Source organism: Notolepis coatsorum (assembly GCF_963971535.1).
Source record: "Notolepis coatsorum genome assembly, chromosome: 9".
In the NCBI taxonomy this organism is placed as follows: Eukaryota; Metazoa; Chordata; class Actinopteri; order Aulopiformes; family Paralepididae; genus Notolepis; species Notolepis coatsorum.
Genome location: NC_140173.1, coordinates 84,306,571 through 84,330,248, shown reverse-complemented (window position 1 = coordinate 84,330,248; position 23,678 = coordinate 84,306,571). Strand labels below are relative to the sequence as shown.

Below are 23,678 nucleotides of genomic sequence, written 5' to 3'. Positions count from 1 at the left end.
CTCAGAGCGTGTTGTCAACACGCTCGGGAGGTTCCGTCCTAGGACGGTTACGGCGCTGTCTCACGTCGCGTTTTCACCGACGCCTCCCTCGCTGGTGATGCGTCGGGCCAACGCAGTAGGGGGCAGCTGGCAAACCATGCTGCCCGGTCTGCGCTACGTTCAATGTGTTGGTGTTGAAAGCGGTCCTTCTGGTCCACAAATGGTGTTGATCAGGACGGACGATACGACGTCAGTGTCGTGTATCGACAGACAGGGAGGAGTACGCTCCCCCTGTCTGCACCAGGCGGCGGGCGGCTGGCTATGGGCGTCCTCCATCTGCGCGGCCTAAGGGCTCCCCACATCCCCGGCAGGGAGAATGTGGGTGCAGGTGTACTGTCGCGGGGCGGCCCTCATCTTGACGGGTGAGGATTGCGTCTGGACATGGCCAGGCAGGTCTGGGACCGATGCCGTGCCGCCAGGGATTCTTCCCCATACATCTGTTAGGTCAGTTGTTGGGACGGGTACGTTGAGGGGCGCAGGTTCTTGATCCTGATGGTGTTACCATCTGGAATGCGCATGCTCCCTCCACTGTCGCGCTTACGCGGGCAGATGACGTATGTTCCAAGTGTGGTGTAAGGCGGGGGGCCAGGACTCAGTCTCCTGCCCCCTGGATGCTGTCCTTAGTTACCTCCAGTCTCTCCTTGATAGACTGTCGGCTTCGACGGTGAGGGTATATGCAGCAGCTATATCCTCCTATCATGAGGGGTTTGAGGGGATGTCTTGTTCAGCCACCCTCTTGTGAAGCGTTTCCTGCTTGGCGCTCGACGCGTTAAGCCGGTGCAACGCTCCTTGGCTCCGACTTGGGATCTTCAATTGGTCCTCGGTCGGTTGTCCTTGGCCCCGTTTGAGCCGCTCGAGCGGGCGCCGTTGGGACAGCTGTCCTTCAGGACCGCGTTCCTTCTGGCTGTCACTTCCGCTAAACGCGTAGGTGAGCTCTGTGCTCTCTCGGTACGTCCAGAGTGCCTGTCTTTTCGGACCGATTGCGGTGTCACTCTGCGACCTAATCCTGCTTTCGTGCCTAAGAATATCCGGAGTTTCTTCCGCTCCCGGGATATTGTGGTTCAGGCGTTTCGTCCTCCTCCTCACACTGGTGAGTTAGATGCGGGCCTTCACCTGTCATGTCCAGTCCGTGCTTGGGGATTTACCTCAGCCGTACTCAGGATTTCAGGGTTACCGACCAGCTTTTTGTCTGTTACGGTGGGGCTTGTGCTGGTAAGGCACTGTCGGAGCAGCGCCTGTCCCATTGGTTGTGCGAGGGTGTTACCCTCTGCTACACGCTGGCTGGGCAGGATCCCCCTGGGGGCGTCAGGGCGCACTCCACTCGTGGGGTGGCTGCCTCTGCCGCTCTCCTGGGTGGGGCCTCGGTGGAGGCCATCTGTGCTGCAGCTTCATGGTCCTCCCCGGGCTCCTTTGTAAGGTTTTTCCTCATGGACATGACCGGGGGTTCTGTCTCCCAGGCGGTTCTGGGGTCTGTGGCCTTTCCTGCTTCCCGTCCTTTGGTCGGGTAGCAGGAGTGTATGGGTATGGGCCGCAGTGTGTTGAGTCACACGTGGTTCCGCCTGTACGGTGTGTTCAAGGGGTTCTGGCTCCCTCTTGTTCGCATTCAGGTGGAGTTGACTGCGCCCCCCCCTTCGTTAGGAAGGATGGGGCGACAGGGCTCCCCGCACCCCTTGATGTGGGCTTACGGGTCCTCAGGGGGTACATCTGTCGGGTCTCGCGCCCGCTCTTCCCCATTATCTCGTAAGGCTCAGAGCGGGACGCGATGCAATACGAAATATAACGATAGGTTATGTAGATAACCTAGTTATATTAGTATTGGCTAAGCGTCCCGCTCTGCGCGCCCTGAGTTCCCTCTTGAGGGATCTTTTCCTGGGACGGGTTTTGGCGAGGAAGGGTGTTTCATGACCAGGGTCATGGTTATATGGGCGGTGCCACCATAAGGGGCGGGGCCCCATACAGGTGGGGTGCATGTGTTTTTGTTCGTGGGAGATACATTAGGTATCACAGGAGATAGGAGTATCTCGTAAGGCTCAGAGCGGGACGCTTAGCCAATACTAATATAACTAGGTTATCTACATAACCTATCGTTATGAGAACTTTAATTCTGATCAGAGAAATGCACCAAAGCAATTGAGAAAAACTGTAAAATACACACATACTCATGTATATGCACACACCAACACATACCAGTAGATAGATAGATAGATAGATAGATAGATAGATAGATAGATAGATAGATAGATAGATAGATAGATAGATAGATAGATAGATAGATAGATAGATAGATCATTTGTTCATCCCCTTGGGGAAATTCAGGTAGCCAGTGGCTCAGTGCAGTTGACAGACAATAAAAAGCGATAAAAAGGACAACTAATACAACAAACAAACAATGAAGGTCAGCGCTGAAGTTTAAAAGGTTCCAATGAATAAATTAATAAACGGTGAGCACTATTGCACAGTGTTAAGTAAAAAACAACAAATGAGAGAGAGATAAAGAGAGAGAGACAGAGAGAGAGAGAGGGGGGGGTCATATGGTGTTGAACAGTCTGATGGCTGGGGACAAAGGACACCCTGAACGGCTCAGTCCACGAGCGCAACAATATGAGCCGTCCACTGCGACTGCTCCTCTGTCCTGCCAGGGTGTGGTGGACTGTCAGTGTTCATGATGGCCTGCAGCCTCTCCACCACGACCCCCAGTGGGTCCACACTCCTGCCAAGAACTGAACCAGCCTTCTTTACCAGCCTGTCCAGCCGCCCGGTGTTCTTGGCTGACATGTTGCCTCCCCAGCAGACTGCAGCATAAAAGACAAATGCCACCACTGATTGATAGAACATGTACAGCATGTCACTGCACACATCAAATTACCTGAGCCTTCTCAGAAAAAACAACCGGCTCTGTCTCTTCCTGTAGAGGACATCCGTATTCAGAGACCAGTCTAGTTTGTTATCCAGGTGCACACCCAGGTATTTATAGGACTCCACCATCCCCATGTCTTTCCCTCCGATGTTGACTGGATGAAGGGGGGGCTTGGAGGTGTTCAGAAGGAGGCCATTTTCCTCACTCCAGGCACCGAAGGCTCCCGCCAGGTCCCTTTACTCCCTCTCCTGCCCACTCCTCACCAGTGATGGGAATAACGGCACTATAAGTAACTTCGTTACTAACGGCGTTAGTTTTTTCAGTAACGGATTACTCTTCCAATCTTAATAACGTCGTTACCGTTACTACAAAAAAATGCGGCGCGTTACTATGAATGAACCTGTTTCTTTCATCAGACATATCTCTGCGCCGAGAGGCAATAATATGTTCTTCCTTGTTTAGTGGACAGTGCGCGAGCCAAGCATACATGCTGACGATTGGCTGAGGTTGAATACAATGTCATGGTAAGCCAATCAGAGGTGGAGGTGGGCGGGTGTCTAAACATCCAGAGTCTGACACACAGCGCGACAAGACAAGCGATCACTGATCAGTCAGCATGAGACCGCGGTCCGTCAGTGGAGGTTTCTCTATGACAACACGTGAAACACAAATTCACTCATAATTCATAATTATTATTAATTTACATATATATATACATTTATTTTATTTATATATATATAAAAAAAAAATTTGTTAATTATTATTATTTTATATTTTTTTATTAGAAAAGTTTTCCTCTGTAAAAAAAATGTCAGTGAATTTTTTCTTTTTAAAAAATTGCCAAAATTGCCAGCTCTGAGCAGGCCTGCACTGCAGTAATGACTGCAGTAATTATTCATGAAGAAAACTTCACAGGTGTGACCCAATGTTATATAAATAATAAATAACAGCCAATCGAAATAGGCTATTAACTTCGTCTAAGCACGGTCTGTGCAGTTAAACTCTTGCCATTGAATGGAGGATTGAATGATTGACAGCCCTTGCCATCCAATACATGGAGGTTGAATATGATTGGCAGCCTTGCAAATCCAATCAGAGATTCCTGCATTGCAAAGTCAAAACGGGTCCATCTGCAGGGTAGGTTTAGCTCTGGCCAATCTCAAGTTTCTCAAGTTTCTTTATTAGTTGTCATACAGAAGTACAGAATACTTTTATACAAAATGTAACTGAAATAAGCATTTTGTATAAAAGTATTCTGTACTTCTGTATGACAACTAATAAAGAAACTTGAGAAACTTGAGATTGGCCAGAGCTAAACCTAACCTCCGACCCTGCAGATGGACCCATTTTGACTGTTTGAAAGAGCAAGGAAGTAGTTTAGTTGTTGTTTAGTAGAAGTAAGCTGTACAGCTATAACAAGTAAAGTCAGGCTAAATTAAACTTTGCGCCAACATTAGGACCGAAGTATAAACCAGCAACTGAGCAACATGAAGAAGTGGATCAGAAAAAACGTTGTGGATGAAAAAGTAAGTAGGCTAGTGTTTGTAAAAGCTTGTATGCTAACAGTAGCTAGCCATCTTCTTAGCCTACATCACAATGATAATCACCAAGCTAACTTACTGTACACACTGTAGGGCTGGGCAATTAATCAAAACAGAATCGCGATATCGATTCATAGACCTATGCAATCTCATTTCTAAGTTATGACTATTTTTTTTTAATTAAAAAAAACGTTTTTTTTTTTTTTTTTTTACTTTTTAAATTATTTTATCTGGGTTGAACATGATTTGTGGAACTCCCTCTGGTGTTGTGGTCGTGGTATTCACTGACCTTTGGGAAGTATTCCGACATGCACATGGGTATCTTAGTGGTGTAGTGTATCTTGTAGACCAGGCCCATTGCAAGTTGCTGTACTCTGTCGTCTACTCTCTAAGCCATCCTAGGTTGTCAAAGTGGGCAGGGGTGAGGTGGGTTCTAGGAGTAAGGTCAAGCAGTAGTCTGACCAGTTTGTTTTGTGATGTTTGTAATCTTGTTTTTAGTGCCTTTGAGGTGCTTTGGTACCATGAGGTGCAAGCATAGTCGTAGTACCCTTGAATGAGTGCTCCTGTTAGAGTCTTCAAGGTATTCTTGTTTACCAGAGAGGAGATCCGGTACAGGAATCTAGTTCGTTGGTTGACTTAGTTTTATTACATTGGATCCCATTTTGTCACAGGAATGATTTGCCTCTATAGGATGGAACCCAGGTAGAGAATTTCATCTTTCCTTTTAAGATAAGATAAGATATTCCTTTATTGATCCCCTTGGGGAAATTCAGGCATCATAGCAGCATGGGGGAAGGGGGGGGGGGTACAGGTAGTGAAAACAACACAAGCAGTGTAAACAAATAGGTCAATATAATTTACTATCTAACTAACTGAAATATATTTTCACAGTGTCACATAAGGTGCAGTATGCATAAGGTAGTGTTATAATTTACTATCTAACTAACTGAAATATACATTATTCATTATTCACAGTATCACAGTATCCACATAAGGTGCAGTATGCCTAAGGTAGTGTAAGTTGTCCTCCTTGGGTTCCTATAAGTCCCAGGTCGATGTCTGGCAGCAGTTGCTGCCCACTGTTGTGGAGCCTGATGGCCACTGGTATGAAGGACTGTCCGAGGCGGTTAGTTGAGTGTCGGGGGGGTATGAGTCTGTGGCTTCCTTGTCACCTTCACCTAATATGTTTTGATCTGGTCAGGTGCGCTGTCACCTAAAATGTTTTGATCTGATCAGGTGCGCTGTCACCTAAAATGTTTTGATCTGATCAGGTGCGCTGTCACTTAATATGTTTTGATCTGGTCAGGTGGGCTGTCACCTAATATGATTTCATCTGGTCAGGTGCGCTGTCGCCTAATATGATTTCATCTGGTCAGGTGCGCTGTCACCTAATGTTAATATGTTTTCATCTGTGTCCACTGACCACTGACACACAGTGGGGGATGTTTTAAAAATATAATTTAATATATAATATAATATAATAATTTGTGCTTCACCTAAAAATTTGGTCAGCAGCACCCACTGCGGTCCGTGTAGTGTACGTTTTGAGCTCAAAAACGAATCCAACGAACAACACAATGTCAACATGAGACCGCGGGTCCATGAGCGTTTTGTGTTCACTCTTTGCAGCGCAGGGCACTGAGTGGCTCTACTGCAGTGCTGACAGCCTTATCAACAGTGCTGCACTTCCTGGTTTAATAGCACAGGCTTCAGCTGCTCAGAGATATATCTCTGTATGTCATGCATGTCTTAAATGTAATGATTAGATTAGTTTAGATGATTCGATTAGATTCTTATATCTGTATGTTGTGTATGTCATTGATTGATTGATTGAAAAGTGTATTAACAGATTGCAGAATGGGTACAGTACAGTACAGCTCAATACATACAATTGTTAAGGGGATGCAGACCAGAGAAAGACTTTCGTCATAAATGTCATGAATTGAAAATGGGGGACCCTGATGTAAACAAGACGAAACTCTTTCTCTGGTCTGCAGTCCCTTAACAATTGTATGTATTGAGCCGTACTGTATTGTACCCATTCTGAAATCTGTTAATTAAAATGTTCAATCAATCAGTATATATTTGTTATTTATTTTTGGTATAGTGCTTAACAAGCATAATTTAATGTTGCCCAGTTGTGGCCTGTTGAGGGGCAATACATATCAAAAGTTCCAAAACATCTATTCTGTTTGTATTTGTATGATCCACTATATAAACATAGTAATTATAATATCTACATAGCCTACATGGCATTTGATTGGAGGCTAGTCTCACTTTGTCCCACAGCAACATTCAAATAGTTTAGATTTGTGTATGTTGTTTATGTAAAAAAAAATCTTGAAAGTAACGCAATAGTTACTTTCTGAAGTAACTAGTTACTTTTATAATTTGTAACTGAGTAAGTAATTTAGTTACTTTTTGGAAGAAGTAACTAGTAACTGTAACTAGTTACTTTTTTAAAGTAACTTGCCCAACACTGCTCCTCACACACGCCACAATAGCTGTGTCATCTGAGTACTTCTGGGTGTGGCAGGACTCACTGTTGTAGCTAATGTCCAATGTGTAAAGAGTGAACAGGAAAGGAGCCAAGACGGTCCCCTGCGGAGCCCCGGTGCTGCTCACCACTGTCCCAGAGACGCCTTTCCCCAGCCTGACGAACTGTGGCCGTCCTGTCAGGTGGTCCGTGATCCAGGAAGTGAAGGCAGGATCCACCCCCACATTTCTGAGCTTGTCTTCCAGTATGGGAGGTTGGCTGGTGTTAAAAGCGCTTGGAAAGTCGAAGAACATAATCCTCACATATCCACCCGGCTCATCCAGGTGAGAGTAAGCGCGGTAGAGCATGTACAGGGTAGCGGCATCCACACCCACATGCTCCTGGTACCCGAACTGTAGGGACAGTGTGGTCTCAATAGGCGGAGAAGCAGCAGCCGCTCCAGGGTCTTCACGATGTGTGATGTAAAGGCCACCGGTCTGTAGTCGTTGAGCTCGGCCGGGCGCCCAGCTTTCGGTACCGGAACACAAGACGGGATGTTTTCCACAGAACCGCATGACCACCCGCATTTCACTGTATGCTTGTATGCCGTGACAAATAAAACTCTTGACTTGACTTGACTTGACTTGACTCCCTGTCTGCAGGCTCAGATTGAAGATCCTCTGGAGTGGCTCAGCCAGTTGGGCTGCACAGACCTTAAGCAGCCTCGGGCACACACTGTCCGGGCCAGCTGCTGTTCCTGGACGCAGCCTCACAAGCTCCGCCCTCACCTCATCTACTGTAAGGCAGGGGTTCCCAAACTTTTCAGGCCGGGACCCAGAAAATAAGGCGTCAGAGAGCCGCGGCCCAATGCACATCGTCAGGCTTTATTTAAAAAGAATGTGGGAGAGGAGGTGCAGCCGCAGTGACAGAAGGGAGGAGATGGCGGTGGAGGGGAAACTGACGCCGAAGTGATGGAAGAGGGGATGGGTGAGGAGATGTGCCGGCAGTTGGGCAGACACAGGCCGCCGTGTCAAACCTGTTGTAGAACCGGTTGAGCTCATTGGCCCTGTCCACATCGCCCGCATCACACACACACACACCTGTTGCTGCATGGTCCGATATCACCATGGCAATGGGAGCTCTCTCTCTCTCTGCTTTCCATGCACATGCATCTTGTCAAAGCGCTGAAGACGAGAGGAATCTGTGCATCAGAGTCTATTTGTGAACCATCATGTGAGGAATATGGATAATGAGCTGAAGCAGAGCGATAATGAGAAAAGAAGTCGTTCAAGTGTTTCAACTCTGATCTCCTGAGAGGATCATTAATTCATTTAAGAGAGAGAGAGAGGGGGAGAGAGAGAGAGAGAGAGAGAGAGAGAGAGAGAGAGAGAGAGAGAGAGAGAGAGAGAGAAAGAGAGAGTGAGAGAGAGAGAGAGAGAGAGAGTTATTTTAGTTAGTTACAGTTATTTTCTATTATGGAAACTGATCCGCCATTTTGAATCGGTTTGCAACGCGGATTCTTGCTAAACATTCACAGAAGGTAGACAAACTAGCGCTCCAATCTATGCCAATAACGTTCAGTTTTGTGGCAGATAATCCCCAAAAATAACATAAATAAAAAAGGTTATTCCACAAGTAATTTGATTGACAGAAGCTGGCATGAGCTGGGTAATGTCGTTTTTCGAAATTCCGATGCTCATTGAAAGTCCTATCTTAACACATTGGGCGCCATGGGTTATATCCATCAATATAGCCAGTCTGCCACCGTTGAAAGCCTATGGAGATGTTTACCTTCTTTGCAGGGCTATAACTTTTTAAATTGTATTGCTATATTGACATTACTATGGCCCATTCAACATCGATTATCTATCGTTCAGGATGTGGGAACGTTATATTTTTTCATTCATACATTGTTGTGTTACTAGCGTCGAGAATATAAGTATGTTTTTAATCTTTTCTGCTGTAATTCCAAAAACAGTAGTATGCCCTGAAGCATATATAGATTATAGTACTATACACGCTATATTAATAAATTCAAATGTATATGATCGGTATACATTATGCTTCATCATGCGTGAAGGAAAGGGGGGGGGGGTCATTTATAATTCCGTGATCGTCAGTAACGGCTTTATTTAGTATGGGTTGATATATTGAGTAGATGGTTTGCAGTGAAATGAATAAACAATCGGGCTGAAAATAACGTTAGTGTCCTCTTACCGTTCGCCGATGAGACTGGAGGAGAAAGATCCCAATTATTTGACGCCGATCTCCTAGATCCATTTCCGGTTTGTATGGCGCAATAAACGCCGAAATCATATCGATTATTAAGTTTAGAAAGCGATCCAAATGCACTATAGTGTTTGTCTGGATCCACGTAACAAGATATCACTGCCGGAGGGATTTCTTCGACGCACCGATCGGCACTTCCGGTTTTGGCGAGAGTGTAACTCGCCCGACCATCCACCAGGCGGCGGTATTGAGGCGTTGCAATATCATACAGGGTCCCACTGCAGTCCGGAGGTTGGCTGGATGAATTATGAATGCCATGGCGAATTTTTTTTATATTGATCCCAAAAACGATTTACGCCGTTGTTGGCGTTCAACGCATGGCGGGCAATAACGACTTACGCCGTTTTGGCGACCAATGTGTTAATCATAATGACTACAACAAGATGGCCGCTCGCATTTATTTCCGGTCGAAATTCGCTAGCATAACAATACCTAAACTGAAAAACGTACCTCTTCACCATAGCCTTCTAATGCTGTTGATTGTACTGTAGCACTATTTTACTCTGTCCATTCTATTGCATACTTTTACTGTCTATTCTATTCTACTATTTTATTGCACTGTATTATTTTACTCTGTCTATTACTTTTTATTACAGGTTCAAAACTGTCAGGTATTAAACCCTTACTCGATCATTGATAAGGTTAGCGATCAATTTATCAATGAATTGTGAATTTTACAATTCACTTGTAAATGCGGCCAGAATGATAAAGAAAATGGCAAGTTTCATCAATGCTCGTGTTTGTATCACGAAATTTGACTGTGATGACATCTATCGACAACGATACACGATTGCCGCAATGACAGAACCGAATAAAGAAATGTTTATAATGGCCCAGCTTTACGCTGTAGGGAGATTCGCAGAGATAACATCTGGGAACAAACATTTGACAAAGAAGAGACAACGCTCATGGACGTAATACTTTATTGGCGGTGTAAGTATGCCGTCCAACCTTTCTCTTCATCCATGGGTAAGTTATTGTGTTATGATCACTGTATGAGTCAATGAATGAATCACGTTAGAAATATAAATAACACCTACATGCTGGCTGTGTGTGACTGTGTATCTATCACCGTATGAGTCAATGAAATAATAACGTTAGAAATATAAATAACACCTACATGCTGGCTGTGTGTGACTGTGTATCTATCACCGTATGAGTCAATGAAAGAATCATGTTAGAAATATAAATGTCAGTAGAAAGCTATCTGGCTGCACGTTAGCCTAGCTAACCGGCACTGTCCGCGTCCATTCATTGTGCTAAGCTAGGCTAACATGCAGCCAACTTTCTACTGAACGCACAGAGAGGAAACTGCAGCTTTGATTACACGGAACCTGGTGTGGTTGTGGCAAAGATGTCTATTGATGGCGAGTGCGTCAGACCCGGGTTCGAAACTCCCCCGGGGCATCCAAGTTTAACACAACGCAAAAAGGTGACGATATCAGCTCTGTTACATAATGTTTACTATGTAAAACCAATTATTTTATTGTATCACTATGTAGGCTACATATTGTAAAACAAATTAAAAAAATTATGCAATTATGAAAATGAGAGTGACCTCAATTGTCCTTTTCGAGAATAAATAAAGGTTTGTATTGAATATACAAATTAGTACTGCTGAGTGTATGTATGTACAGAGTTGTAAGTGGTACAGGTGTAAAGACAGTATGGTAGTAGTCACACTGGCCAGCAGTGTAACTAGTAAGAGTAGGATATGTACAGATATATAGATATAGTATCTACAGATATGTAAAAGGACTATGTGCAGGTTTATTTTTATTATGATTTGTTTGTTGCTTTGTAAAGCATCCTTGGGTTTAGGAATAACATGTTCCTCGGGTATAAAGACAAACGGTCTGTTGATACAGATCCAGCTCTTAAAGGGTGCATGTGGTGTGAACAGAAATTACCAACGTACTGTCGCATGAAGAATAGCTACAGTGCAGAAACGTACTGTATGTGAAGTATAATTTAAACAAAAGACAAAGATCCCCATGTGCACAGACTCAGTCAGGGATCATCAGGGACCATCACCACTAGCCCAGAGACTGTAGATGTAATGCCACCTCAGAGGAGGACAGACTTTGTTTATATGTGAGAATGAGGTAATTGAGAATGAGGTTAATTTGTTGTGTTACTGTCCTGTTTACGAGGACGTAAGGGAAGTACTACTACTACTACTAATCCTACTTTAGTAAAATGTCCTCCATTTGCGTAGATTTTCTTGAGCTGGATGAATATAAAAAACTTGAGTTGTGCTTCAGGAAGGGAACCTTTTTTGTAGTAGATTTATTTGTCAAGCTTGGGCCAATCCAGCCTTCTCCAACCCAATCACCACCCAGCAGAACCAGCCTTCTCCAACCAAGCCACCACCCAGCAGAACCAGCCTTCTCCAACCCAATCACCACCCAGCAGAACCAGCCTTCTCCAACCCAATCACCACCCAGCAGAACCAGCCTTCTCCAACCCAATCACCACCCAGCAGAACCAGCCTTCTCCAACCCAATCACCACCCAGCAGAACCAGCCTTCTCCAACCCAACCACCACCCAGCAGAACCAGCCTTCTCCAACCCAGCCACCACCCAGCAGAACCAGCCTTCTCCAACCCAACCACCACCCAGCAGAACCAGCCTTCTCCAACCCAGCCACCACCCAGCAGAACCAGCCTTCTCCAACCCAGCCACCACCCAGCAGAACCAGCCTTCTCCAACCCAGCCACCACCCAGCAGAACCAGCCTTCTCCAACCCAACCACCACCCAGCAGAACCAGCCTTCTCCAACCCAGCCACCACCCAGCAGAACCAGCCTTCTCCAACCCAGCCACCACCCAGCAGAACCAGACCTTCTCCAACCCAATCACCACCCAGCAGAACCAGCCTTATCCAACCCAGCCACCACCCAGCAGAACCAGCCTTCTCCAACCCAGCCACCAACCAGCAGAACCAGCCTTCTCCAACCCAGCCACCACCCAGCAGAACCAACCTTCTCCAACCCAATCACCACCACCCAGCAGAACCAGCCTTCTCCAACCAAACCGCCACCCAGCAGAACCAGCCTTCTCCAACCCAGCCACCAACCAGCAGAACCAGCCTTCTCCAACCAAACCGCCACCCAGCAGAACCAGCCTTCTCCAACCCAACCACCACCACCCAGCAGAACCAGCCTTCTCCAACCCAGCCACCACCCAGCAGAACCAGCAGAACCAGCCTTCTCCAACCCAGCCACCACCCAGCAGAATCAGCCTTCTCCAACCCAGCCACCACCCAGCAGAACCAGCCGTCTCCAACCCAGCCACCACCCAGCAGAATCAGCCTTCTCCAACCCAATCACCACCCAGCAGAACCAGCCTTCTCCAACCCAGCCACCACCCAGCAGAACCAGCCTTCTCCAACCCAACCACCACCCAGCAGAATCAGCCTTCTCCAACCCAATCACCACCCAGCAGAACCAGCCTTCTCCAACCCAGCCACCACCCAGCAGAACCAGCCTTCTCCAACCCAATCACCACCAGCAGAACCAGCCTTCTCCAACCCAATCACCACCAGCAGAACCAGCCTTCTCCAACCCAATCACCACCCAGCAGAACCAGCCTTCTCCAACCCAACCACCACCCAGCAGAACCAGCCTTCTCCAACCCAGCCACCACCCAGCAGAACCAGCCTTCTCCAACCCAACCACCACCACCCAGCAGAACCAGCCTTCTCCAACCCAGCCACCACCACCCAGCAGAACCAGCCTTCTCCAACCCAACCACCACCCAGCAGAACCAGCCTTCTCCAACCCAACCACCACCCAGCAGAACCAGCCTTCTCCAACCCAGCCACCACCCAGCAGAACCAGCCTTCTCCAACCCAGCCACCACCCAGCAGAACCAGCCTTCTCCAACCCAATCACCACCCAGCAGAACCAGCCTTCTCCAACCCAGCCACCACCCAGCAGAACCAGCCTTCTCCAACCCAACCACCACCCAACAGAACCAGCCTTCTCCAACCCAGCCACCAACCAGCAGAACCAGCCTTCTCCAACCCACCCAGCAGAACCAGCCTTCTCCAACCCAGCCACCACCCAGCAGAACCAGCCTTCTCCAACCCAGCCACCACCCAGCAGAACCAGCCTTCTCCAACCCACCCAGCAGAACCAGCCATCTCCAACCCAGCCACCACCCAGCAGAACCAGCCTTCTCCAACCCAGCCACCACCAGCAGAACCAGCCTTCTCCAACCCAACCACCACCCAGCAGAACCAGCCTTCTCCAACCCAGCCACCACCCAGCAGAACCAGCCTTCTCCAACCCAGCCACCACCCAGCAGAATCAGCCTTCTCCAACCCAGCCACCACCCAGCAGAACCAGCCTTCTCCAACCCAACCACCACCCAGCAGAACCAGCCTTCTCCAACCCAGCCACCACCCAGCAGAACCAGCCTTCTCCAACCAAACCACCACCCAGCAGAACCAGCCTTCTCCAACCCAATCACCACCAGCAGAACCAGCCTTCTCCAACCCAATCACCACCAGCAGAACCAGCCTTCTCCAACCCAATCACCACCCAGCAGAACCAGCCTTCTCCAACCCAACCACCACCCAGCAGAACCAGCCTTCTCCAACCCAGCCACCACCCAGCAGAACCAGCCTTATCCAACCCAGCCACCACCAGCAGAACCAGCCTTCTCCAACCCAACCACCACCCAGCAGAACCAGCCTTCTCCAACCCAGCCACCACCCAGCAGAACCAGCCTTCTCCAACCCAATCACCACCCAGCAGAACCAGCCTTCTCCAACCCAGCCACCACCCAGCAGAACCAGCCTTCTCCAACCAAACCACCACCCAGCAGAACCAGCCGTCTCCAACCAAACCGCCACCCAGCAGAACCAGCCTTCTCCAACCCAGCCACCACCCAGCAGAACCAGCCTTCTCCAACCCAATCACCACCAGCAGAACCAGCCTTCTCCAACCCAATCACCACCAGCAGAACCAGCCTTCTCCAACCCAATCACCACCCAGCAGAACCAGCCTTCTCCAACCCAATCACCACCCAGCAGAACCAGCCTTCTCCAACCCAATCACCACCCAGCAGAACCAGCCTTCTCCAACCCAATCACCACCCAGCAGAACCAGCCTTCTCCAACCCAACCACCACCCAGCAGAACCAGCCTTCTCCAACCCAATCACCACCCAGCAGAACCAGCCTTCTCCAACCCAGCAGAACCAGCCTTCTCCAACCCAGCCACCACCCAGCAGAACCAGCTAAAGGACTTAACTTGGGGACCTTTCCACTTCAAGAATTGGATGTTGGTGGCGGCTGGGTAGCGGAGCGGACTAAGCACCTGCCTACCACCGCAGAGACACTGGTATCGAATCCAGCTGTCAGCGGTACCTCCGGCTTGGTCGGTCGTCCATACTAACACAATTGGCAGTGTTAGAGGGTGGGAAGCCGGCGGGGTGTGTATCCTGGTCGTTGTAAACAGCGACTCCTACAGGTCGGTCGGGGCGCCTGCTCAACAAGGAAGGGAACTGGGGAAAGTAGTGTGATCCTCCCACACGTTACCCTCCCTAGACCGACAAGTGGGGGGCAAATGCGCACAACGACCAGGAAGGGGGGGGGGGGGGGGGGATTGGCATAACGACTACATTGGGATGGGAGAAAAATACAGAAAAAAGGAGGAGAAAAGGTAGATAAAAAAAAGAATTGTATGTTGGATATTGAACTGATACACCTGGTCTTGACAGGTGGACTGAATTTTGACTACAACCAAAGTATTGTGTGTTATATACCCTGCTCCCATTAGTCCTGTCTCCCCCCTGTCTGTATATGTCCTTCCTTTAGTGATAGGGTAAGCGTACTGACAGGCAGGTGTTTTTAGCTTTCCAACTTGTGTTTCCCCTTGTTCCCCCTGTTGGTAGAGTGAGCAGCCAAGGCCATCTGCTAGCGTGGGTGAAGGGATCATCCTTGTTGTGGTGGTGGTGACCAGATGCAAAAAGTCCAAAAGCAGGACAACAGTAAGATTTTGGTGGGACAAAGTGGGACAGATAGATAATGTAAATTTTTGTATTAGAATAACTCGTCTTCACCGAATAGATAAAGGTTAAATCAAAATAAATACAAATTAAATACAGAATTATATATCTCCACATTCATCTTGGCACTGGCAGCCGGCGTGTTACCACCTAACATCTGTTTTAAATATTCAAACTTTATCACTTGACAGGAATGTCTTGTGTTCGATATATCTTTTTTTGCTTCGAAAAGAGGGACATCCTCTCAATATGTGGGATGCGGTCTCAAATGGTGGGACAGTACAACCAAAAGGGGGACACCTGGTCACCCTAGCACACACATAGACTGTATGTGGTCACAGTGTTTTTATTAGTGTTTTTATTTGTTTTCGTGACAGATGTCTGTAGATGAGGAAAATGTGGATGCTGGCTAGCAGTCACCTAGCTAGCTGCTAACAGTGGAACACGTCAGTCACCTAGCTAGCTGCTAACAGTGGAACACGTCAGTCACCTAGCTAGCTGCTAACAGTGGAACACGTCAGTCACCTAGCTAGCTGCTAACAGTGGAACACGTCAGTCACCTAGCTAGCTGCTAACAGTGGAACACGTCAGTCACCTAGCTAGCTGCTAACAGTGGAACACGTCAGTCACCTAGCTAGCTGCTAACAGTGGAACACGTCAGTCGCCTAGCTAGCTGCTAACAGTGGAACACGTCAGTCACCTAGCTAGCTGCTAACAGTGGAACACGTCAGTCACCTAGCTAGCTGCTAACAGTGGAACCTGTCAGTCACCTAGCTAGCTGCTAACAGTGGAACACGTCAGTCACCTAGCTAGCTGCTAACAGTGGAACACGTCAGTCACCTAGCTAGCTGCTAACAGTGGAACACGTCAGTCGCCTAGCTAGCTGCTAACAGTGGAACATGTCAGTCACCTAGCTAGCTGCTAACAGTGGAACACGTCAGTCACCTAGCTAGCTGCTAACAGTGGAACACGTCAGTCACCTAGCTAGCTGCTAACAGTGGAACACATCAGTCACCTAGCTAGCTGCTAACAGTGGAACACGTCAGTCGCCTAGCTAGCTGCTAACAGTGGAACACGTCAGTCGCCTAGCTAGCTGCTAACAGTGGAACACGTCAGTCACCTAGCTAGCTGCTAACAGTGGAACACGTCAGTTGGTTATTGTGCACGCAGGACAGGTGTAAACGAACGTCATAGCTGCTCGTTTTGTACAGTTAGAGGAATATTATTTTCTATACTGTTTATTCATTTGCCTCATTCATTTACAATGAGTTATATGATTATATATATGTTATATATATTTACTGTTTCTTCATTTGCCTCATTCATTTACAATGAGTTATAAGGTTAAATATATATATGTTATATATATTTACAAATGATTATTGGGGTATAATTACCTGATGCCTCTATTGTTTGCTATACTGTTTCTTCATTTAATTGAGATATATATACCAAAAGAGTTGGATTCAGATGTATTTTAATAAATGCATTCTGTGACAGGAAGCCATTGGGAAACAATAACAATCTTCTGTCTCCTTATTTTGTCTGTTTACAAACAGAATCCTATCTGTTCTTATTCCCCGTACCTGGCTAACTGAGTTAGCCGGATAATTTTCAGCATAGCTTGACTTAAGCCAGACATTTCCGTTCCCCGACGTCGGATTGTCTAAATCGCCATGGTAACAGATCAGAAAGTTTGAACCTGCTCCAGAGCAGGGTTTAGTTCAGTTAGCTGGATAACCTGCATGGCCACACCCTCGCAAAGAAATGCCAGCTCCCTTCCTGAAATATTTCTCACAGTCTAGATCCCATTATGTCATTCTGAATTATGTTTTTGTGCTTCGTTTGAAATGTAAAATAATAGGTCTACCTAAAATGCTGATAATAAATCATATTCAGCCTATGAATTTACTTTGTCCTATATAATGCACGTCATATTTATACGGATACGGCGCTCGCGACACACACAGTTATTTTAATAACGGACTAAACAGATAATTGCAAATGTGAATCCCGCAGGGATATTTTTAATGAATGAAACCTATCGGGTGTTTGGCTCTGATTAGTTTAATATTCTTTGCTGTGTATTTGCTTAACGGAGCGCCCGGATTGTGTTTCATTCAAGCTGAAGCGTCTATGCGCGGATTGTGGATATGAATTATGAGGAATCTGAATCTGTGGAGTATTTAATTGTATCACTGTCACTGTGACAGTGTCACATGTTATTGTGATATTGTAACTGGGATTAAAATATATGAGGAGATGCGCTGTTTGATGGATTTGATGACGTGACGTGACGTGACTTGATAAATTGAATGAGCCTTTGACGTTTTTGATGAATGAATTTGAGAAAATGCATTTATCTTTTCAAGCACTGTTATCTGATGATGAACATGAGGTGTCACTGGTATAAACCAAAGGGTAATTCAATGCATGTATGGATTAGGTCCGAAACAGATTAAAACCTGATTAATAGTGTAACTGCAAGCCTCCCTCCAAGCCTCTCTTTGGAAACCATGTATTTATATAGTACATAATACCTAAGCACATACAGTACAGATATCCTCATAATATAATTCGTATCAATTAGATATACTATTTGGGCTTGTTTTTATCCTTATTCTGAAAGAGTTGAACTAATTATTTTCGCTAGCAAGATCTCATTTGATTATTCATTCCATAAGCCTACTGCCAGCAGGCACGTTTAAAGAAATATAATCTGATTGATTGGGGTAATGAGGGACTTAAAATTTGCCTATAGATTATGCATTTAACTTGTCGGCGAGGCTATTGAGCCGTACTGCATTGTACCCATTCTGTGATCTGTTAATAAAGTTTTAAATCAATCAATCAATCAATGCCGTTAGAAAATCAGGATTTCTGCGATCGACACCTGCTGTCTTTTCAGCTGAGGCGGCCGCGCGCAATTATCCTGAGTCTCAAGTCTGGTTCAAATGAACGAGACTGAATCCACCTTCGAGGAACAGGAAAATCCCGGATTCAAACATCGGGTTAATTGAATCTGGATAATGGGACTTTTGATCGACTTAGTTGAACCAGGTACGGGGAATAGGGCCCTAGGTCTCACACCTGAGACCTGTAACATAGGCGTTATAGGCCATTGATTGTTTACATTTTGGGAGTTAAATTATGGAATAGCCTTAGTGACGGGTTGAAGTTGTGTACTTCTCAGGGGAGATTTAAAAAAAGCCTTAAAGGATAAAATAATTCATAATAATTCAGTTTTGAGTAAAACATCAAACATTTGTTTTTTTCTTTCAAAAAAGTATATCTTGCAGCATATTTAAAGTTTTTCTTTCTTATATTAAAATATATTTAGTTTTTAAGAATTTGTAAGGGATAGGCAAAAATAAGCATGTACTTCAGCCTATTCCTTTTTTTAAGTTTTTCTAGTTTTCTCCAAAAATAGGATAAGAGGTTTGTATCTGACACATAACGGCATGTTGGAAGGTTGTTCAGAGTCTCCCCAGTCTCATTCTTAATGCAGGGACCATCAGTCGCCAAGGACATTGGACAAAAATGGAACCTAAAATAATATTTCCAGAACACATGATATACCGTGGTCAGGGACCAGAGTGGACCGGCCTGCGCCGTCGATCCCAAGTCAGAATGAGAAGCCATGGCGATTTTAGAGGCCCAATTTTAACACGGTACTTGGCACACTGCGGTTTTGCATTCGGTAATTGAAAACAATAGAGGTGCTCGTAAAGCTCACACATAGATGCTTTTTACTGTGTTTCTCGTGTTGGCTTGTGAAGTTTCCATTAGGTGGTAATTGCTATGTTACGGCCCGTAAAAAATGACAGGCCAGAAGGAGGGGGGGGGGGGGGGGGGGGGGTGAGTGACAGAGTACTCATCGTTTATAGGCTCGGGGTCTATAGGCGGACTCTGCCTCTTGAAATAACACTCAGACACTCATCACTGGGATGACGACGGAGCGAGAGAAGAACGGCGGCAGTTAATCTTCAGCTGACAGATGATACAGACCAGAACAACATCTCCCTCCCTATAAACCTGCAGGTGAAGCACAGCTGAGCGAACGTGAGAAAGGCACGTTGGTTATAGCGCTCCGTCTCCCCGTCAATTACGGTCCGGGGTGTTATTTTCACTCCTGAGCCTGATTTGCATTTTGGGGAAAACAACGTCGCTTTTCACAAAGGAACGTTTTACTTCAATTATACAGTTTGACTGTTCCTCGTCAAACGGATACGCCAGGAACTTTTGCGCATTGAAGGTGGAAAATTAAGTGAGACTGGATCTCACAAAGCCTGACACAAAGGTGTCAAAAAGCATCTTTGTTTGAAAGGACGTGACTAACATTCGACATATGTTTACTGCCCTGGCAGGCACCCAGACTTTGGAACAATCTCCCCCTGTCCATTAGATCTGCTGAGTCCGTAGAATGTTTTAAACAACATATCTACTGCTGTATGCCGTCTGTGTGCAATGCATTATGTCTCTTTGTTTGTGGATTCAGTCTGTGTACATACCTTAGTTTGTGGATTCTGTCTGTGCGCATTATGCCTCTTTGTTCGTGGTTATTTTTGTTGTTGTTGTTATGCCGGTGTGGATGTAAAGCACTTCGTGACCTGTGGTGCTATACAAATAAAGTTGTACTTACTTATTTACTTACTAATATCCCTGACAGTACAGTATAAGCACAATTCTCAGAGTGCCATTCACTCTACCCATTGAGCTACACATGACCACTGTCATGTCAGCGGACTGAGAGCAGGGGACACAAACAGGCTGGATAAGCTGGTCAAGAAGGCCAGTAGCGTGGTTGGGGTGGAGCTGGACTCCCTAGCGAGGGTGGCGGAGAGGAGGAACCTTCCTAAGCTCCAGACCATCAGGGAAAACCCCTCCCACCCACTATACACAGACTTGGCTGACAGGAGGAGCATGTTCAGTGCTAGGCTCACACTACCTAAATGCAGCACTCAACGGCACAGGAAGTCCTTCATTCCGACAGCCATCAGACTATACAATGCATCACTGTGCCTCACTGCATCACTGAGCACAGAGTGGCAGTTACCGTCTTCCTGGACTCTTACTTTTGAAACAGCACTGTGCAATATTACACCTACTGTAGACTTCAGTATATTTTTACTGTATTTATTTACTGTATATTTTATTTCATTTTTATTCTATTTTATTCTATTCTTAACCTAGGCTATTCGTGACCTGTTCTGTCTAAATGAATAATGTTGAGCGATTTGCACTGTCAAATTTCCCTCGGGATAATACAAGTATATATATACGGTTGGCACGGTGGCTCAGTGGTTAGCACTGTTTCCTCACAGCAGGAAGGTCCTGGGTACACAGCAGGGGGCCTTTCTGTGTGGAGTTGGCATGTTCTCCCCGTGTTTGCGTAGGTTTCCTCCCACACCATGGGACCAACCAAGACATGCACACTAGATTTCCTGCCATCGTCTTCTGTCTTTTCCCTTGTCTGTCTGTGTGTGTATTTGGGCATCTCTCGGCGGAAGAAGCAGCTTCCATATTTGGGCGTCTTCCAGCCTCCTTCAACTTGGCTTCGACAGCCGGTCTTGGCTCATGCAACTCACATGCTCATTCTGCACAGCTGCCTTCCCTCTTCTCATCAGCCAATAGTAGATCAACCCTGGCTTCCCATCTCCTGCTCTGCCAGCAGCAACTACCTGGGATGTATACAAATAAAAAATAAAATATTTCTTGTAAGATCAAAAACAGAATTTTAAGCAACCAACGTTGTAATCACTGATTGGTGTTAGGATGAAGATCTGTGGGTATATGTTACAATGAAGCTCTCATTCGCTTAAATCGCTTCCATTCATTCTGAGGACCAAGTCTAGATATACTGCTTCTGAATTATAAACATACAGGATTATAAACGTTACATGCAAGACAAAGATACACGGCACATTCAAACCTACAACAAGATGACGAGACCTGCTTTTACTTTTCAAAGGTAACGAATCTGTAAAGACGCATCAAATGCCAAAACAAACACGTATACCATTGACTCAAGAGTTGTCTGCTTGATTGAAATCATTACAGCAGTAGTCTGTTTATACTTCAGAAGTATGATATGTAGACTATAGGTCCTCAATATATCATAACGGCATAACAGAGATGTGTGCGCAGCCGGCTCTATTACAGCTGTGCAAACTGTTCGGGCTGAGTGAGTCAGAGTGAGAGGGAGTGATTCAGGTTGAGTCACATTCAGTTTATTCTGTAGAGATGAGCCACAGTTTCTGTCCTCCCGATGATTCAGTAGCTCCCAACTCAACTGAACCGCTAACTCTCCCTCCTGCTCGCTCGCTCGCTCGTTCACCTGCAGAAATAACCTGGCAGGCTATCAGGCTGCTCAGTGTGGACTCACTGTAACATTAACCCTTTCACTACCCCACTACAGAAGGTTAACCGTCTGTAGTGCGGTAGTGAAAGGGTTAACCGTCTGTATTGTTGCAGTGAAAGTGAAAGATGAGGGCGCAGCGGTCTAAGTGTCTGCCCACCACCACAGAGACAGTGGGATCGAATCCAGCTGTGGTGCTTCCGGGGTTGGCCGACCGTCCATACTGACACAATTGGCAGTGTTAGAGGGTGGGAAACCCGGCGAGGGTGGGTCCTGGTTGTTGTAAAACAGCGACTCCTACAGTTCGGTCGGGGCGCCTGCACAGCGAGGTCGGATCCTGGGGGAGGTAGTGTCCTCCACACGTTACACTCCCCCAGTGAGAGTCCGCACTGCCAGGTGAAAAGAAGCGGTGGGCTGGCTACACATGTGTCGGAGGAAGCATGTGATTGTCGCCGCCCTCCCAGACCGACGGTAGGGGGCAGAGCACGCAGCAACCAGGTAGGGGATTGGGAATTGGCATAACGACTAACATTGGGATGGGAGAAAAACGGAAAAAGAAAGGGGGAAAAAGAGAAAGTAAAAAAATAAAAAGTGAAAGATGAAAGTGAAAATTTGGGAGACACAAAATGGCTGCCGTGACAGCTGTGTGAAATGACAGCTCTTGAAATGTTTGTTGGATTTTATTGGATTTTAATGGATTTTTAGCATCACATTCTCCTGTCTGACAAGGAATTTTACTACCAGTTGTAAAGGTCTGTAGTATCTAACCTGTTAAGCTGTAGCCCTATTTTCAGAAATTTCGCCTAAGAAATTTCGCCTTCTACAAGGTCAATTTGCATGTTCTTGGTATCTAGGAACATCTAGGGACCTGGGGGTATGAATTCCCAGTGTCAGAAATATAGTCTCTGTTACTAGGCTTGAGTAAATTGTAATGAAAAAAAGGAGAATATAAATGATGATATTTTTTTGCATCTGTGCCGGTGAATAACACTATGTTACAATTGTGCGCAAACCGAGCTTGCTCACTGAGCTCCTTATTGAGATCAAGTGTACAAAAAAAATCTAAGCAAATGAATAAAGGGAAGATGATTAAACAGAAGGATTTGTAGATACAGTAATAAATGATAATCGATTTTAATTATAAATTCATATTTGACCTTGAAAGGACCTTATTATAGCCAAATCATACATCTATGGATAGGGGAAAGGCTCCTCTTTCCAATGGCAGGGTTAAATCTGGATTTAGTCATTTCCTCCTGGTTTTACGATAAAATAGATATAATTAGCATTTTTTTGATAAATTCTTATTTTCGGTAAATCTTACAAAACACATAATACATATGTGGGCCCTCATGAGGACGATTCGCGATGCGCCACTTTGCTGACCTCTAGCGGCTCGGGTGTGTATTTCTTTTAATACAATATATAGATAGAATTATAGCCCTATTTGTTACCTGTCAATTGCCCTTTCACGTGAGAAAATCCGCTCAGCGGTTCTCGAGTTACATGCCGATATGTGAGGCGTGCGCCAAAGTACACATTACCACCCCCAACCTCCGGGGGCTCTAGCTCCGTCAATCATTTGGTGATCTTGAAAATGTTTGGACAGGGTTGTAGCCAATGAGTGTGGCTCTCCAATGATACCCATGATATGATAATTGGGGATCTAATACGGTCTCTATTGATCGATCTATGATAAAGACTAATCTGCTTTAAAAACAGTGGACTACTTATCCTGTTTTGGGAACTTTTCTAAATGTATGCTCTGCTTTGTTAGCAGTAACCTAGCCTAGCTGGCTCTGTTAGCAATTAGCCAAGAGCTGGAAGACCTGCAGTAGCCTAGCTGGCTCTGTTAGCAATTAGCCAAGAGCTGGAAGACCTGCAGTAGCCTAGCTGGCTCTGTTAGCAATTAGCCAAGAGCTGGAAGACCTGCTGTAGCCTAGCTGACTCTGCTAGCCCTGCTATCAATCCAGTCCAGAGTTGGAAGACTAATCGCCTGCTTACCTGCCCATCACAACCATCTTACTGCTGCAGTGTGGCTCGTCTATAGCCTAGATCTGCAGCAGGGCTTATTGCCCTGTGGACTGAGAGAGATATGTTTT

At 46.1% G+C, this 23,678-nt stretch overlaps 1 protein-coding gene across 1 annotated transcript in view; it reads right to left on the bottom strand.

Moving 5' to 3' along the window:
- Positions 1–2,619: 2,619 nt before the first annotated feature.
- The window catches only part of LOC311234688 (E3 ubiquitin-protein ligase TRIM47-like), a gene marked incomplete at its 3' end in the record, with an annotated part of 81,507 nt that continues 60,448 nt past the window's right edge, over positions 2,620–23,678 (bottom strand). Inside the window, exons 7-8 of the mRNA XM_084321932.1 lie at positions 6,981–7,441; positions 2,620–2,831 (exon numbers count right to left, since the gene is read on the bottom strand). Coding sequence (XP_084178058.1) covers positions 2,620–2,831; positions 6,981–7,441 — 673 coding nt within the window. The remainder of the gene's footprint in view (positions 2,832–6,980; positions 7,442–23,678) is intronic.